The 18,564-nt window shown below is 35.4% G+C and overlaps 1 protein-coding gene across 1 annotated transcript in view; it reads right to left on the bottom strand.

Moving 5' to 3' along the window:
- USH2A (usherin) overlaps positions 1–18,564 on the bottom strand; it is a 373,387-nt gene that overhangs the window by 139,420 nt on the left and 215,403 nt on the right. The window contains exon 37 of the mRNA XM_021393255.1: positions 13,116–13,295. Coding sequence (XP_021248930.1) covers positions 13,116–13,295 — 180 coding nt within the window. The remainder of the gene's footprint in view (positions 1–13,115; positions 13,296–18,564) is intronic.

The raw sequence follows: 18,564 nt of genomic DNA, 5'->3' as shown, positions 1-18,564 counted from the left end.
AAAGAGCACTAGATGAGCTCTGAGAAAACAGGTGAAAGAGATGAGCTCTTAGTTCTATGTTGCCAGCATGGCTGACTGCAAGATCCCAATCTCGGGATGCAGATAAAGGAGGTGGTAGGGTCTGGAACAACCTTCCTTAGAAAGTCCAGTAGCTCTGGAAATATGAGAGTCCTCAGAGAAACAAACAAAGAACGAACAGAAAAGCAAATGAGATCATTATTGCTTGAAAAAGCTCCAGGAGAGAAAGTCTAAACCTATGTGGCTTAAAGAGTAAAAGAGAGCAAGGTAATAGATACAGATAGTAATCTTCAACGTCACACAAAAAAAAATTGCAAAGACAGAGGATCCCTGTCCTAGGTAAAAAGAACATATAGTAATGGGATCAAGCTGCTGCTGAAAGATTTCAAACCAGAAAATCCCCACTGGATTAAACAAACACCTTACCAGAAACGAGACATGGAAGGAAGATGAACAAGATGATTTTGTGATTAACACTTTTTCAACCTAATAATTCAATGAGGGTCTCTAACATCAGAGAAGATGAAGAAGGAAAAAATGAAAAGAAAAGGGCATGGACATCCTCTCTGAAATGTTCAGTTGAGGCTGGCTGAAAATGAATTTCTGATATACTGTATATTTTATTCTGTGACTGAAAACATAAGAATAACATAGGATATTCAAAACCAGAAAGCAGCATTCCACACAGGCAAGTGGATGTGTTTTTTGCAAATGATTATTGCTCTATCTCCATTCTATATGTCAAGAGAAACTAAGAAAATATAGCGATCTAACTGAAAAAAAAAGTGAGATAATGGAAAAGATACAATTGAGTCAAATAAGAATTCTGGTTCAAATGCTGGCAGTGTGCATACCGCTGCAGTATGAAAGTGCCCATGGACTAACACTCACAGAATTATCTACCTTGCCACTGATGTGTACTTCAAGAATACATAAACTCATGCTTTTTTTTTTAATAGTACAGACAGGAGAACAATACAGGTTTGCAAATAAATTGGATCCTCGAAAAGATTTATTTTTAATCCATAAATTTCTGTGCAATGCATATGATGATACTGCCATTTATGATGGAATCCCAGCTTAAGAGTGTCCATAAATAGAAAATGGATCTGACAAGATGACTGATTAGCTGGTTTCAGGGAGCCACTATGCACAGTGGGTAGCACAGTCTTATTATATCTTGAACATCCTGTGTATCAGTGAGATCCAGGTCACTGGACTACCTTTTGGACATGAAACAACTGAAGCTGCAACTGACATTTTTCCCCTCAGATCCTATCTTCATTTAAGAAAGAGTAGGAGAAGAGGTTTCCACAAAGTTCCTGGATAACCATCAAGGCAACACAAAGCTGGACTTTTTTCACAGCTGCTAACCAGCTTCTTTTATGTGATATGTGATAACCATAAACAAAAAAGACCCACAACACTTGTCTGACTTTTATAAGGAAATTCAGAGGCAAGAGCTGAGAAAAAAGGAAGAGTTTTTTTTTTTTTGGTCCAGCAGTCACAGATCCTATTGTCCTCATCCCTCTCATCTCCTTGGATAGCAGAACAGTCTGAATCTACAGCATGCCTGGAGGGAACCAGATTTCTGCTGTGGCTCTCTCAAAATGCTGCACCCACTCTAGCTGTCACCTCTTGTCCTTCCCTTTCTGATACAGAAGAACAGGCATTTACACTACCACATTTCCAGTGGCATTCACATGTTTATTTGAATGTTGTTTTGAATCAAATACTGTGCAGTACTATGATTAGTAAATAGAAAGAACAAAGAACGTTTTTCAAAAAGTACTGTTGAATAATAAAAATAAAATCTCAGTTACAAATGAGGAAAAACAATCCATTTACTTTTTCCCTCAAAGTATCCATAATGCCACTGTTTATACCAACAATAAACCATTCTTCATAGTAGAATCAGTAAAGGGGTTGGATGTTTTTTTTGTCATTACTGGGAGTGTCAACTTTGCTTGGGTTATCTAAAGACCAAGACACTGCTTCCTTGGGTATGAGTACATTTGGATATCCCAGTTGAAGTTGTTCCATCATTAATTTATCACATTACAGCTTTGGCTTTGTTTCAAGCCTCTCGGTTGTACTGATATAAAAAGGTACTCAAGCTACAAATATAGCTAGACTTGTTGTGTTTCAAATTTTATTTATATGTGCATAGCATGATATTCCCATAATCACTCTTTATACACTTGTTTTCCGCGAGGAGCTTGCAGAGTTTCTGAAAGCTTCTATATATTCTTTCTTAATCTTCTGAAATGTATCTTCATGAAACATATGTATATGACATATGAGAAAAGCAACTAGTTCTTGGATGTTTTGTTCATATATCAAAAAGCACCACAGGAGTGCACTACGGAATATGTTGTCAAAGAAACCATGGAATTTTAGCTTCTCATTTCCAATTTTCCCTAAGGTGTAGGTGCTTATCACAACAATATCAAAGTGTCTTCTATGTCAATGCACTGAAATAAATATATTCCCACTGAAATTCATAAAGGAAATTCAGAAATTGTAAGTGTACAAAATCTCATAAACTTTACAAACTCAAACTTTAGGGAGAGTCCTTTCTTTGGTGAAAGGAAAAGTTGCTCGCTTGTAGGCATCGTCTCTTAAGTCATGCCCTTAAAATACTTCAGACATAACTCTTTGAAAATTTACCTCATACTTCAATCAAGTGTCTTCTAAAATTTGGCTCCCTGTAAATCTTTTTGAGTAGCAAACATATTCTCAGAAATGGAAGAATAATAAAAAAGTCATTTACTCTTTCCTTCAGTCTTCAAGCTATTAAAAAGCATGTTATCTTTGCCGGTTCACTTGATTTAGACAAGGCTGAAAACAAACATATCAAACCAACAATACTTATTAAATAGAAACTCTGATTTGTGTGTTATCTAAACCTGATTCTCAATTCACTGTGAGGCATTCAAAGCATATAGCCCTTTGAAGAAGCCTACATTCTAGTTTTCTCTTGCAAAGCACAGAATTTGTCAGGTTCAGACAAAATACCAAAAATGACTGTATATTTTATTAAAAGCCTATTTTTTCCTCTCTCTCTCTCTCTTTAACAGAAGTCTAATTTAGTTGTTGTTCCCTTAGGTACAAAGTACACAGTTCATAATTCATTTGATATAAAATGTCAGTTTAGATTTTTGCACTTCTTTGATAAATGAGAAAAAACATGTACGTTTCAATTTCTTTCTATGAGGTTTTACTAGCAGAAGCCCCCCTCCCATTGTGCTGCTCAAAGACCTTTGTGTTAAATTAAACATCAAGATTCAGAAACTGCAGGGAACAGTATTTCCAAGACATACAGTACAAATATATGAGGCTGGGAAAAAAAGTAATCATTTTTTCTACCACTAAAGTGATCTCTCCCAAAGAGAATCTTTGATCCTTGAATTAGTTCTCAGTTATAATTTAATGTATAAAAATTGTCAGCAGCTTTCCCTACATTAGACATAAAATTATATTGTCAGCTCCACAAAGAGCAAAATACAGCATTCAGGGGCTTGCTTCCCTCCTAGTATGTGCTCACGCTCCTAAAGTCCATCAATATTAATGGAGAAAATGTGTGAACATAAAAGAAAACAGCAGAGAAATAATTTAATTGTATCTGTCATCATTAACAGTATAGAATGTTTTTCCTGATATAACCAAATCCTGCCACTGATCAACGCACAGAACTCTAAGGGGACTAATCTGTGCAATGCCAAAGAACAGAATCAGGAATTTAGTTCTGGAAATACAACTAATTAGGGAAATAGCAAGAAAGCACTGTATATTATTCTCTTATGTAACACACGAGGCCAAGTCCAACAAATCCAAACTATCACATTTACAGAGTAAACAAGAATTCCTATCACTTCTCAAAATTGCCAGTTGTAATGCTATGGCTGTCACTTCACGTTACAGTCTAGCACAGCAGCCGCAGTATCAATGAATTATGCTGTATTAGAAACTAGCAATAGAATCACATTCTGATGCTCATGCTGAGTATCACCATCAATGAACAACATGCGCCCAGGTCCACAAATGCCCGGAACCCAGGACATTCTCCCTTTCCCCCTTTGCTGCCATCAGGCACATGCCTCACCCTGACCAGAGAAGTCACCACATCCCTGGGTTACAATTGGACCGCTCCTGTCATCTCCCCCAAAAATAAGGCATGTCTTTTTCTTTTTTTTTTTTTCTGGAACAGCAGCAGACTTTCAACAGGAGAGACCAGCCATATTCTGCCTCCCTTCCTTACGAACCAAGAAATTAGTATGCTGCCCTGGGAAGTCAGAGATGAGAACGTTAGTCACTTCAGGATGAACAATCCAGATCTCCATTTTTTTTTTCTGGCCAATGGTCTAACAGAGATAAGTTGCAAGAGAACATGAAAGGTGACATCTCCGTTCCACAGAATGATGGCAAAAATCACTACCTGTTTTTATGGATTGGTTCCCCACTAAAAATAGCATTTCAATTGACAGAAATATGTTATCCAATGAAGCAAAATATTTAATATTTAAAGTGAATGGAAAGTAATTCAGACAAACTTATTCACACATAGAGATGATCTGTGCAAAATACACAGTTGACTTATCTGATGAATAAGGTAAAAGGATTACAACCTTTAATACCTGACCCATCCACACAGAAATGGTCATACAGCATTATTAAATAGCTACTCATCAGTTAATGCTCTGTTCTAGGCACTCGTAACAAACAAACCATTTATATGAATTAACTCTTGGCTTCAATTCTTCAGCAAGTGCTGAAGAATACATAAATACACTGAAATTGGTGGAAGTTTGTCAATATAAAACATTGAATGCTCTGTTCCCAAGTAGTTTTTACTGAAAAGACCTTGGCTACTATTTTCTTGTTCAAAATTGGGTAGCCTAACTGATTAACAGTCATAAAGCCTTATTCAATTCCACACCAGGCTGCCTGTATTTGCCACGTCACAGCATTTACTGCAATCTGCACCATATATTGAGATAAAGTAAATACCTTGGCAATACTTATTCTCTACTAAACAGAATTTTGACAGAAAGTTAAGAGGTAGGAAACATTTCTTCTCCTTTTTCCATTTTTAGAACACAGACTGAAATGACTATCTTTATCACAGAAAATTTACAGCTGCTTAATTCAGATTACAGTCATCAGGAACATCTTATTCAATTTTTTGGACAGCACTATCAGTTTCTTAGGAACAACCATCTCAAGTACAGTTCTTAGAATGTAAGAGAATTCACCACTTTGGTGAAAGAAAAAAGAGGGAAGAGATGTGTTCTTTCTCTATATGATGACACCTTTTCAATCGTTTCTTTTTCTTTCTATATGCTTTATAAGAGCTGTTTAGAAAATCCCAAAGCAGCCAATCTGCAAATTATTTTTTTTGTGTACACAGTGGCCACATTCAGCTTTGGTAGCACCTTCTGTGAAGAGGTAATCCCAGTCTAAGCTGGGGAAGGAGAACCTGCCAGACCTTTTGATCTGTATATTATACTTGTCAGCACTAGAATGAATACAAAGTCTCTTTACCTTCCCTGGCCTTTCTATTTCCAAACTTATCTGTAAAATGGGAATTATAATACTAAGAAGCCTTCTGGAATGTTAAGCTAGGAAATATCTGTAAAAGTCATAAAGTATCTCAGTATATAAGTAGTAAGAATTAGTTCAGTCCTGGACATATCCCACATTACTATGAAATACATTAATTCCTTTTCTCTTATTTTCCTAAACTGGAATTAAACTTCCTAAAAGGGTAGCATTTCCTTGTCAGAATCCTAAGTCAGACATGAATACAGATCCAAAGGGAAACAGACTAAAATTCAGGATGTATGCATGAATGCTCATACACATACTTGCTTGTGTGCATCTGCACGTGTGCAGACAGAAGAATTAAAAAAAAGCACAGGAAGGAAAAGATGTGCAATGTCAGAAATGACTAAAGACTATAGAATCCAATGGCTGCCTTTGTTGTAAGATGGAAAGTAGCATACAAGTGCACTGTCTTACAGGGACATCAGGGGAAAAATGGTGACTCTAATGACCTATTCCTATCCATTTTTCTTTTTCTCTCCCTTCTCTCCATATTTATAGAGAAGCTCATTTTCCCTAGTGTACTCGGAAAACTAGCACAAAGATAACAGCAGAGATGTTCCAGAATGAGAAGAAATATATGAGGAAAAAGTAGTTAAAAGAAACACTTAAAACACAACCAGGGCAAATAAATAACATTATGAAGGAAAAATACTTTAATTCTGCAGTGTCATTTAAGAATTCAGATCTAAAGTTTAATTTTTTTAAATTCAATTACAGGTCTATTTCTAAACTGCACAAAAAAACACCCAAATATTAGTTATTCTGTAACATGATAGGAAAACTGGAAAAAAAAGCACAGCATTTCTATGGCCATGATGTCTTAAAAAGAGCATCCCTATATTTGTTCCTACCTAAAGGAAGGAAAAGCATGGTGCTTTGATCACCCCTACACTTAACCATCAGGAGTATCTTCATACATCCTTAAATTTTTTTCCGTCTTCTTTTTTCTTTGAAAAAAAAAAAACAACCAAAAACATAAAGCATGAGAATATCTAAGCAAGCTGGCAGAATTTTCCTGGAGCCTTGCAGAATTCATCGAAAACAGGAATTTCAAGATGTCTTCAACAGTGCAAAGTAGCTCTAAAAATGTTGTCACTTTAATGACTTTATGATCAGCAGACTAACTTTCATAATTTAGGTGCTTCAAGTGCAGAAAATATTGTTTAAAGTAACAACAACTTTATAGACATTTGCCTTTGCTGACAGCTTATGAAAATGTTGTTTTATTCTGGAACCTACAGGGGCATGAGTTGTCAGAAATAAATATAATAAAGTGAACTTTTTAGAAAAGCGGTGTATATCAAACTAGCAAAGTAACATAAAAATTGATCCAATTCCTAAGACTTGTATATGTCTGAAAAATGACAAAATTAATGGCGTCATTTTTCAAAAATCTTCTGTATGTTTCACTAGGAATTTCAATATCATTTTATTATAGAATTCTTTACACACATGAAGCAGGCTAGTTTATTGCATAAAGAATGTTGACTTTAGTTAGAGTAGGGAATAATCTAGATTAGATTTACATAGAATGAAAAAAATGCATGAACATGTTTAAGACTGTGTAAAATTTGCATACTTCATCTAAATAGCGTCCTTTTTATGTGTAACTGAAATTGGTCTGAAACAGGTTTATGTGATGGTAGGTAATCATTTTAAATAGTGATCTGCTTCTACACCTCACAGAACGCTGCTTTCTCCACTTCTATGTATTCCTCTAGTTTTCAGAGCAACCAAGCTGTAGTTTTCCAGAGTGAAATCTGCTCTACCACAGATTTCTTCCATGAGATCTTAAAGACCACCTGGAACTCATGCTAAGGTTTTGGAAAGACCTGGACTGAGACCTCCACACTGAGGTCAATTGCCTGCTTATAGATGATCTATGGGCTATTTCAAGCTGTTGCACATCTCTCTCTTTCTCATCTGTCATTCCCCAACCAAGCAGAACCATCCATGTCCTAGGTTACTAAAATTGCAATTTTGATCATCTTGCTCTGTTTCACGCAGCTCCAGAAAACAGAAAGCAACAGCTGAAAAAACATCCCTGCTGTTTGGAACATGAAATTGCAGTGGATCTTCCTAGCAAAAAAAAAAAAAAAAAAAAAAAAAAGGCTGTATGCAAGGCAAAGGGAAGGAGCCAATAAGAGCAAGGAATAAGCATTTTGAATGCCTTTGCCTTCTGCCAGTTTCCAGCTTTAGGAATAGGAATTTGTTAAGGGTAGTGTTTAAAGCAACCTTGAGGTGGTTCTTTATGATGCGTGGAGTTAGGCTGAGCCCCAGTTGGCTGTAATTAAGAAAATTACAGCAGAAAAATGGGCACCTCTGGGCCTCCCAGTGGCAGAACCTGAAGACATTATCTCTCAGGAATGAGAGCTCAGGAACAAGAGCTCCTCTAACTTCTCTTGCCACCCAAAGCACTAAAAACGACCGTTCAGAAACAAGAATACACACAGAATGAATTTGCTGAAAGATGTGCTGAACAGAATGGGAGAGGGGAATAAAAGAAGAAAGTAGAACTAATGAAAATGACAATCAGATCAATACTGCAGAGATTAGAGAAGAATTATTGTTTCATTAGAGCAACTCCCAGTTTTACACACAAGCACTTTTGCAATCCTACCCTTATATCCCCATGAAATCATCTTTCTGGACGAGAGGAACTAGAATGGACAATTTACACAGCTTGCCTCTGACATTCTTTAATTAGCTGGGTCACTGATGAGAGATGCAGGGCAGCTCTTTCCCCCTCCCTACTCTATCCAGCTCTCTCCTTAAACTACCTCTAGAAAAGACATGGCTACAATTTTTTCATTCAGAATTTTGTTAACATCCTCCACAAAATTCTTTGCAACTAATTTTTTTTTCAACATTTATTGTTTCTTCTAAAAATCACAGATTATATTTGTCTGAAGGTACAGAAACATCACAAGTTTGAGAATTTTGAACTTTTTTAAAATACCTTTTTTTAAACATCAGTGTGATGCCACAAATGTTTTTTTCCCCCTGTGCTACTTTTCATTTTTTTCCCTTTTTCAATTCTGTTTTTACTACTCTACAAGAAGTGACAGAAGAGAATGAAAGAGATTAAAAATTAAAAAGAAACAGAGGGAGAAGGAGTGGGCAAAGAATAGAGTAAAGGAGAGAAATGAGAAAAAATAATAAATATCTCAGAAATATCTGAAACCTAGGAAATTCCTTCAAAACAAGTTTTCTGCTATTAATGTGTATATATGTGATCCTGAGTGAATGGAAAAACAAATTTATCTCATAAGGAAGATCTTAGCATGCATCAGTTTGATTTTTCTTCCTAAATATTTCTGGACATCAGTTTGCTTTATTTACTGAGTACTAATTCATGTAAGGAGGTGTGTTGGCTCCAATGATTAACTTGCATGAGCAAATGCTTCCAGATGTGAATATAAGGTGTATGATGTGGTTCTTATTTGCTTGCATGATTAGATCAACGATCCTATGATGTGGTTCAATATCCAGTCTCAGAGGTGTTGCTACCTAAACTAACAGTAGCTGAAATCCTTTGCCTGCAGAATGCCATGTTCTGTAGATGGTGAACAAACATCAACAGTGATAAATATGTAGGCTCACTTTTTGCTTCTGAGAAGCTTGAGCTTGTAGACAGAGGCATGCAGCATCCTGGCTACAAACATTTGACCAGAAAAGGGCAGATGCTTATGAGTCCAAAGCAAAAACTGCAATATTTCGCAGCTAGACATTACTGTGTTGTACAAATCACAGACCGAGAATATAAAACAGGAACATACTCCATAAATTATGGCAGAGATTAAAAAGGCACTTCACCATTTAGGCACTATTTTTCCTGAGTATCTTCCTTTTACATATTACTTAGGGAATGGGAACATATATCAACACTAAGTTACTCTCTACAGCTAAGGCAACATCAAGTTTATAGTTCGTAATACTCAACACAGGTAACCTCACAAAGACAATTCTCTGCAATAACACATAGAATTATCATCTGCAACAAGTTTCATACCTCCTATCATTTGGGAATGCAGTCCTTTCCTGTGCTTATTTCCTTGTTGGCGTTGGCTTAGCCTTCACTTTCCTGCTTCTCCTGCAGCCTGTCTCTCTCTGCTCTCTCTCTTTGCCCCAATTTCTCAACAAAACAACCTCTTCTTCATTTCTGCATTCAAAACTTCTTGTTCCCTTCCATATTACTTTTTTTTTTTTTTTTCCTGCGGTCACTGGCTGGGAATAAGTGGAGTTAATGAGGTCTTACCAGTAGTGATGGCAACTTTCATTTCTGTTAGCTTACTATCACTTATAAGGTAATTCCAAATTCTCTGGATCCTCTCTGTGCCACTGCATCAGAAACAACATTGATTAACGAGAAAAATGTATAACCCAGTGCTCTGTACAAAACATTTTCTCCAAGATTTTTGCAGTTTTACACCCTCTGTATCATTTCTATTCATTTACCTAATTACATTATTCTAAAATGATTTGTCCTCCAGATCTTTTACTGCCTGGCATCCTCAAATTAATGTGAAGCCTTGGCTAGTACATTATCTTTTACAACTTCTACCAAAGCAGTTTAGGACAAGATAAATAGAACAAATTTATTCTTTTTGGAAAAAATATAAAACTCAAAAAAATTTACTTCTACCTATGTGGTATGAAATTTGTCACTAATCATTTTAAACTATGCCCTTTTATGCTTCTTCCATCTCTTTTAGCTTTCTATGCAGTTCTTTGATGTAACAAAGACAGTTTCCGACAAGATTTCAGTTCATCTGGAAAAAAAAATGGCTTAAGTCTTGAGGCAAAAAGCAGTGTATTTAAAATTTATACACTCCATAATGCCTTTGTTCTGAACTTGAACATCCTGAAAAACTTCTCTGCTTTCTTTTGCCTTCCAACTCTGAAGATCGTTTCTTCTCATGATTTCAGCTTCTTATTATGCAACACTGACTTTAACTGGTGGTTCCAGCATTTAAGTACATGCACAGTCATGGCTGACCCTTTCTGATCAATTGCCAATCCATACAGGTTTGACTGATAAAAGAGCCAATTAGATTTAAGCAAATTAAGGGACATCACCAATGTCAACCACTTATTAAACTGAATGCTGAATTCCATGCATACAAAACACTAATGCACCAAGACCCATTAAGAGTTGAAATCCTAACCCCATTAGTAACTCCAGACCGCTACAGGGTAAGGGTCAAAAGAAAGTTTCATATTTATGGATTAACATTTGGATTCAGTTTTTGTTTTTTTAATCTTTCCAAGAACTCTTGAACCTGCACTGCAATTGTAGTCAAGAGCTTAGATAAAATATATTCCTTCTTTCTAAGATTTTTTTAAACATTGACTTAAAGCACAGCAAATCAACCTGATGAGAAATTAAGACATATTCAGTCAGGTAACACTGAAAACTCAGTGTGCGATATATGTGTGTGTGTGAAATTTTAAAAAAAAATGAAACAAAATAAATGTATGTTGGAAAAAAAACAGAATATTAATTAAGAAAACAGTGATTCATAGTAACTCCAGTATGAATACTCCTGTCCTATCACTCTCCCATTTAAACAGTCTTCCACCACGCTTCCTGCACTTCTTACAAAGTAATTTTAGAAACTGCATTTTTGTTACCCTTAAGAAGAGAATGCTAGGTTTTTTTTTCTTACACCCATTGGAAGGCTACGATTTTGCTTTCAACGAGAACTGTCTCATTCTTTCATCAAATACAACTTCTGCCAAAGTGAAAACTTGGCCACTAAGGTAAAAAATAAAATGTTTTTAGTAAGATCTAGATTTCATTTAATGATTTAGAATGCATTTGCCAGTGAAGACATGGAATACTACCCAATGCAAAACTATTACTATGCCCATAATATACTATACATTTGAATTGAATAGCATTCAAAGTGTTTATTATAAACACCATTGTAAAATAAACATACATTGTCCTAGATATATGTACATGTGCGCCTGCATGTGTGTATATGTATAGTGAGGATGTAGAGTATATGAGAATCCTTCTCTCATATGTATTGCTTCATTTATTATTCATTTCACTACAGATCACAGTCCACTGGACAATAGTATGGAAGATTTCTTTAATAACTCTCACTGCTAATTTAATTCTACTTAAACACACATATCCTAGTGAATGCCACATGCTTTTCAGCATGATTTTATGTGTAAATCAGGATAATATGTTTTCAGATCATTAACAAAAAGGAAGCATGAACTAAAACCTATTTAATCAATGAGGTATTGCTTTTAAACTACCACAAGGTCATAAAAAAGATAATTTCAAAGCTATAAGTTTTCTAACTGTAATCAACAACAATCTAATGATGAAAGAAAGAGCGTCTTAATGGCTGTCATAAACTTGTGCACATCCTTGTCCATCTTTAAAGATCCTTTACCTTTTCATTTGGTAAATTTTTCACGACCAAATTTTGTTATTTCTTCATACAGAATTGCACTGTGATATTGTGATTAGGCACAGTTTTAAGTGATCAGTATAACTCATGCCTAGTTTTATGATACATCTGTATTTGTTAATAATATGTATAATTTAACAAACATCTGAAAAATACAAAATGTGCTGGGACTTGATCTTTTTCATCTTGCTCAGTAATGTCATACAAACTCTATATTTTACTTATTCACTTTTCAGACAACTTTCTCTTTGCCCCCAAACCAATCTTTTGCAAAGAAACTGTTCCAAGAGTAATCATATTTTTTGTAATTTCATTATTTTGTGGAGGTTTTTGTTGTTGTTGTTATTGTTTGGTTGTCTCTGTTTGCTTGCATTTACTTGCAGGTGGTATATATGCCAGTCTACACTATTCCTCCTCAGCTACATCTACACATCTCTTGAGATCAAGCTTAACTGGGCTCTCATTTTATGATTCAAAGTCATCTTAACTTCACTGTTTCCACTGGTATTTCTTCAATAAAAGCTAGTTCATTAGGATGTCCATGAAAAGAGAACACAAAAGGAACAAATATATATCAGCAGCAAATTGAAGCTTTCATTTAAAAAACAATCAAACATAAAGAGTATTTGGAGAGTATTTGCTTAATTCTGATATATATGTATAAGATAATGCTCAAAGTTGTTTAGAGTGTAATTCATTGTGAACCAGCACACTGCAATCATCTTTCTTAGGGTTATACCAAATGGCAAAATGCAGGTGACTCTACATTCTTATATCAGATTATCCCCCCATTCATGGGAAAAAAAAAAGGCATACGATGCTCTTACTTACCTAATATGTTAGCTATGCAACTACCTGTTTTCATTTTCCATCTTTTGCAATTGAGTAATGCAATAAATATGAAGCTGAAAAGAACAATTTTGTTACTAAGAACTACTAATGCAAACATATTTTTCTGAGATCCCAGTCCTCAGTTGTAATAATAAATAATGTTTTGTTTAACAGAGCGTTTGTGTAATTGTTACATGCACAGAAACAGCACTTTTTCATACTTACCTCCCGGAGGCATGACTATTGTTATAGCATCACTTATCAAGCTGCTCTGGCTGTTGGAAGCATTCACTTGTACTGTGTAGTTAGAAAATGGAATCAGTCCGTTAATGGGTACCCAGACATTGGATTCGTTGCTGCTGCATAATATTCGAGTGCCATTTACAACAGAATAATTAGCATTAGCTGTTAAGAAAAAAGAAGGATGAGGAAGAAGAACAAATGTTAGGTTTTGTGTCTGAAGTGATTTACTGTTCTTTAAGATGCAAAACTTCTACTCAAATAAAATTTTGATCTTGATACCAGGAACACAAAAAAATGACTTACTTGGAGAATAAATATTGTTCCCCATTTTATCCTCTTTTTGCTAACATTTTGTAGTACTCATAAAAGTTGAAAAATAAATTGAACAACCATGCAGTTGCAAAGCTGACTGCTATGTATAAATGCTATATGCTTCAAACCGAAGCCGGTTTTCAGGAATGGCTTGTCGTTGAGCATGAGAACTGTAAATGCAAACTAGTCAGGGTCATTAATGTTATGTCCAATTTTCATGTCTATGAAAAACTTGTTCAACTTCTTGAATTCGCTAAAAAAGCACTTACTTTAGGAGTTCATCAGCCAGTATAAGCTAGCTCCATTGTATACATAAGAATTACTTTATTACTTTTCTGCAATAAGTGTATGTTTTCCAGCAATCCACACAAAGATAAAACAGGGACATAAGTATTCAGATTGTCTGTTGAAATCATCAGAGGACACCACTACCTGTCCTCTACACACCTTTCAAGACCTCAAATTTAAGATATACAAATATTCAACCCTATAAAAATAACAAAATAAAACTCCACAGAATAACCTGTAAGCAAGACTGGAACATAAAAAATTATTTGTCAAGTAATAACTTTTTTTGGCTCAATGAAGACTTCACTCACATAACAGAGATCAAAGCTGGGCTCATTTAAAGATTACCTAATATTCTGAACAACTAAAGTGCTATATAAAAGATTAATATAATTACTACTATACATCATTCCATGGAAAGCACTGATATCAAAGTCAATGGCAATTTTGCATTACAAACAACAGCAGAATCTCAGAAGTTTTTGAAACCACAGGTACAGAATGAGATTAAGTAGAATATAGTAATTAAAAATATCTAAAATGAAGGCATTATCAGAGGCAAAAGATTAAACATTCAAGTTTGAGTACTCTACAAAATCTAAATAAGAAAATTTAACAAAAACATGCAAATTCTTTTTTATGTAATTTTTAAATTAATCTAATCTATGCAAGTTAAATGAACTGTTAAAACTGAAAACAAACCCGAAGTAGTTTCTCAAATATTCCATATTTCTATAACATTCACTTAAATGTGTATACGCAGTACATTTTTGTCATTCTCACATCACATTTTACCATGCATGAGTGACCCGTACTTTCCTCCAGTCCTCATAAACAGTCTGTGATTCACTTACGCCAGAAGTCCAAGCTACTCTATTACTGTGATATATACAGAGCTGCACAGAGTATTTCGCTTATTCTGTTGCTAACATATGGCAAGCTAACTCTAACTTTTTGGAGGAGGGAAATGAGTTGAGCCATTTCATAAGTTCGCCTTGCAGTTTATGTCCTCACTCTTCACCTTCTACCTGAATTGTCATAGTGCCAGACTGCTCAGACAGACTACAGCAGTGTGAATCTAGAATCATTTCATGAAATTTCATGGATTTATTTTATAGTTCAACAAATTTTGCATTAGCCTTAGAGAGTTCATTTTACAAATAGGAAGGGAGGCAAAGCTCCTTATCATGCAGGAAGAACAATCAACTTTTACCATATACACAGATATCAATTTTGCAGAAGTGATTTTGTCTGAGATTATTCATGCACTGTCTACTCAGCTAACACTAAAAAAAAAGCATCTGCTTTACTTGATGTCATTTCTTAAATTGTCTATCAAAGCCTCCTTAGGCATCTTTGTGAAACTGTCCCTGGATGTGATTTGGGAGTAGCAACAATCCAATAAAGCACTTTTCTCCCATCATTTATCAAATTTTTCCTGTGCATCACCATACAATCTGTGACTCACTATTTGTGACATTCACTCAACAGTGTGACTGTTATATGCACCTATTATTTTATTAGCAACAATAAAACCAACAAACGGCTAACTGACACACACATGCTTAAGGTTCTAGTGATGTGCAATGCAGACTCTTCTGGCTGTGAAAACAGGTGCATTTTTTAAATGTTTCACATACAATGTATAGAAAAGTTTAAACATGCAGTTGTACAGATCAATAGGGCAGATTCAAATCTCAAGTGTAAAAGTAGGCTCCCTAACAGCAATTTATGTGCCATTTCATGAGAAAATTCAACCTTTTCTATCTGCAGTTTGAACACGTTAACATATTTATTCTCACCAACTTGAGGCCAAAATGAAAGCATGTACTTCTGATATTCATATTCCACCACTAATCTTCCAATGGCAAACTATACATCTTTTTAAAAAATACAGTTTAGAGTAACGGAAAAAAGAATTAAAAGGATAACACTATTCCGAGTTGCCTGGATAACAACATTAATATACAGTAATTATACAATTAGTTGTAACATTAAATTCTAGTTATAGCAGAGTGATTACTTGGCAATTATAAGAAGTATATAATTACTCAATAATTAGGAGAAGTATGTAATTACATAACCATTTTATTCAGCTCAAAAACGAACTTGCAGATTTACAATGAGCTAGACAACATAGTAATTCACAATTTTTCATTGCTTCTGATAAAAATGTGAGGAGAGCTTCCAAGTTTCCCAAACTGAATTTTATACAGACAAAAGTGTTTTATTCCCATTGCCAGCCAAGCAACATAATGCTACTGGCAAGTGAAATATTAGAACATTTTTAAAAATGCAAGTCTTGCTGGGAATGACTTGCAGTATGCAGCTTTGCCACTTCTCACTGCTTAAACTTTACTTTCAGTGGGCTGGAAAATGCAGACACGTAGGTTCAGCCTGACAGAAAGTGATACAGTGATAACCCTGTCATATCACTCTGTGCCACTCCTGCCTAGACTGCTCCAGTGTGGACCTATTTGAGAGTATAAGTAGGTGAGGCTTCTTTTTTTCCATTTTTCATGTACACACTTCTCTCCACCCTGCTCACTGATCCTACTTTAGCCTACCAACAAGGCTGCCGCAGTCCTAAAGTGCAACAGTCTCTAACACGGGTATCATCCTAAAAGACATTGTTTTCCTCTGGTAGAATTTGTTTCTACCAGAATACCTTCTTGTTCGTGCACATTTCCTCCTTGTAGCTCCTGCCTTGAGCACCCCAGCAAGAAAGAGCTCCCCGAGACACAGTTAACAAGGACAACCTAACCAATGTGGCAGAAGATAAACTCCTGGCTCATTGTGTCCTTCAAAAATTAGGCAGCCAAACACCTTTACCAAAGGATGAAGTCAGATCAAAGGGAGTTCAGAGCCACCATTCCCTATAGCCTCTCAGAAAAGACTGAACCATTTGCCAACACAAAAGGCTTCCTCATGCTCCTTAATCTGTCTCATACTTCAGCATCATTTCATGATTTTTGAATCATTGTTCTATTCTCAGATATATTGCTCACAACACAGGCTCTCCATATTTCCCCAACATTTCTGAAGGATTTTTTTGGCCTAAGTCCTGTATTTGAGAAAAAAAGTGTGAGTATTTACCAGCTTGTTTCTAGTAAATGACAGATCAAAGTATTCCAGTGTTTCAGGAAATATTTTCCAAATGAAGAAATTAAGACTAACAAATGTCCACATACTTACTTGAAAACTATGTATACTTGAAACAAAGTTGAGTAATAAAATATTCTTGTGTTAAAATGATACAAAACTATGCATTCCATCAAAAAATCATTGTTTAAAAGTGCTAAGCTTCACACAGCACCCTTGCTGGTGACTATCTGCATTTGAAGGTTCCCTCCGGTTTTGTGCGGGCAGCTGAAAGTTGGCTCCCAAGCAGATGTGCGTTTCTGTTTCTGAGTACTAGTGTAAATAAGTGAATCAAGCTCCTGTGGGTTATTGGTGCGTAAATTACTGCTGTCCTGGGTCCATCATCCTTTGGGGTTCGCTAGATTGAAATAACATAAATGGGTATCCTTTTCTATTCTTGTTATAATCATTGTCACAAGAATTTTAATGCCTCATATATTCCGTAATTTTTTTTCTGTGTGCCGTACTGCTCTGACCTTTTCAATATTCTGTAATTTGACTGGCTGGCCATTTCAAGTTCTCTCCTTTTTACAGCCTTATTAACTTGTGGGGAAGAGGTGAAATGGACAGCCAATCAGAATACATAATATTGCAAAGGTCATAGTAGTACAGTATAGTATCAGCAGACACAGAATACTGTATATTAGTCATTAGTGTTCTGATATCTTATTCATGTGACAAAGGTTGTAAGGAGTGCAGAAAATGGTACGACATGAAACCATTCTCATGACAAAGGCTGTGATGAAAAATGAGATAATATAAACCAAATGCATTCATCTCACATTTTAAAACTAGTTTGTTTTTTTTTTCCAGAACTTGCTACTTTAAGGATATCCTTCCCATCTGGATCAATAAGTGTTTTTAAGGCAAAAGGCCAAAAACTTGAGCTGCTGCTTCCTAATGTATTAAACTGTAAAACTCATGTTTCATATGCACAGGCAATCTTTTCCAAACTACTGAATACTCTGATCACTGCATTTGTAAGTCCAAAATCAATAAGCTTAAACATAACCAGTCTGCATCACAAGCACACTGATACAAATAGAGTGCTGACTTCAGAAAGCAAGGAGTTTGACAAAGTTTTTCACTGAGTGCTCATGCATTTTCCCTTCCTTGATCATCAAGAGCTAGCTGTCATTACACAGAAGATATTGTGGTAAAAATCAGCTTCCCTATTCTTCTCTGTTCATTTGGGACTTCAACAACTGAACTTCTGTAAAACAGAAAATTTCTACCTCTTCCTATGTGTGGTACAGTGTCCTTAGAAATTTGCCGACTGCTTTTCTTACCCCCAGCTTCATCTGAAATGATATTACAGTACCATTAATTTGTGAAACGCAGAGAAATTTCAACCTGAAAGATAATTAAGCTAAAAATACGTTAGTATGATCATCACAAACATCTATCATTTTCTTTCTGTATTTCCTTTCCATTTCAAAATAACATGAGGCTTCAGTCACAAAAGTACACTACGTATTGTGTGACAGTATATGGCAAAAGAGTTTCTGGGGGAGAAGAGGCAAGTTCAAGGCTTCATACCATGTTCTGAAATATTATCACCAATCTCTACTGTTTCCATTATGTTCACACAGGTTCTGACAACCCTTTTTACATTTGAGAACATATTGCTTCACGATATTAAAACAGATAGAAGCAGAACTATTCTCACTATAGAAGGCTTCTCAGTGAA

Source organism: Numida meleagris, chromosome 3 (assembly GCF_002078875.1).
Source record: "Numida meleagris isolate 19003 breed g44 Domestic line chromosome 3, NumMel1.0, whole genome shotgun sequence".
In the NCBI taxonomy this organism is placed as follows: Eukaryota; Metazoa; Chordata; class Aves; order Galliformes; family Numididae; genus Numida; species Numida meleagris.
Note: the sequence above shows the minus strand (reverse complement) of the source record. Positions and strands in the feature narration are given on the sequence as shown.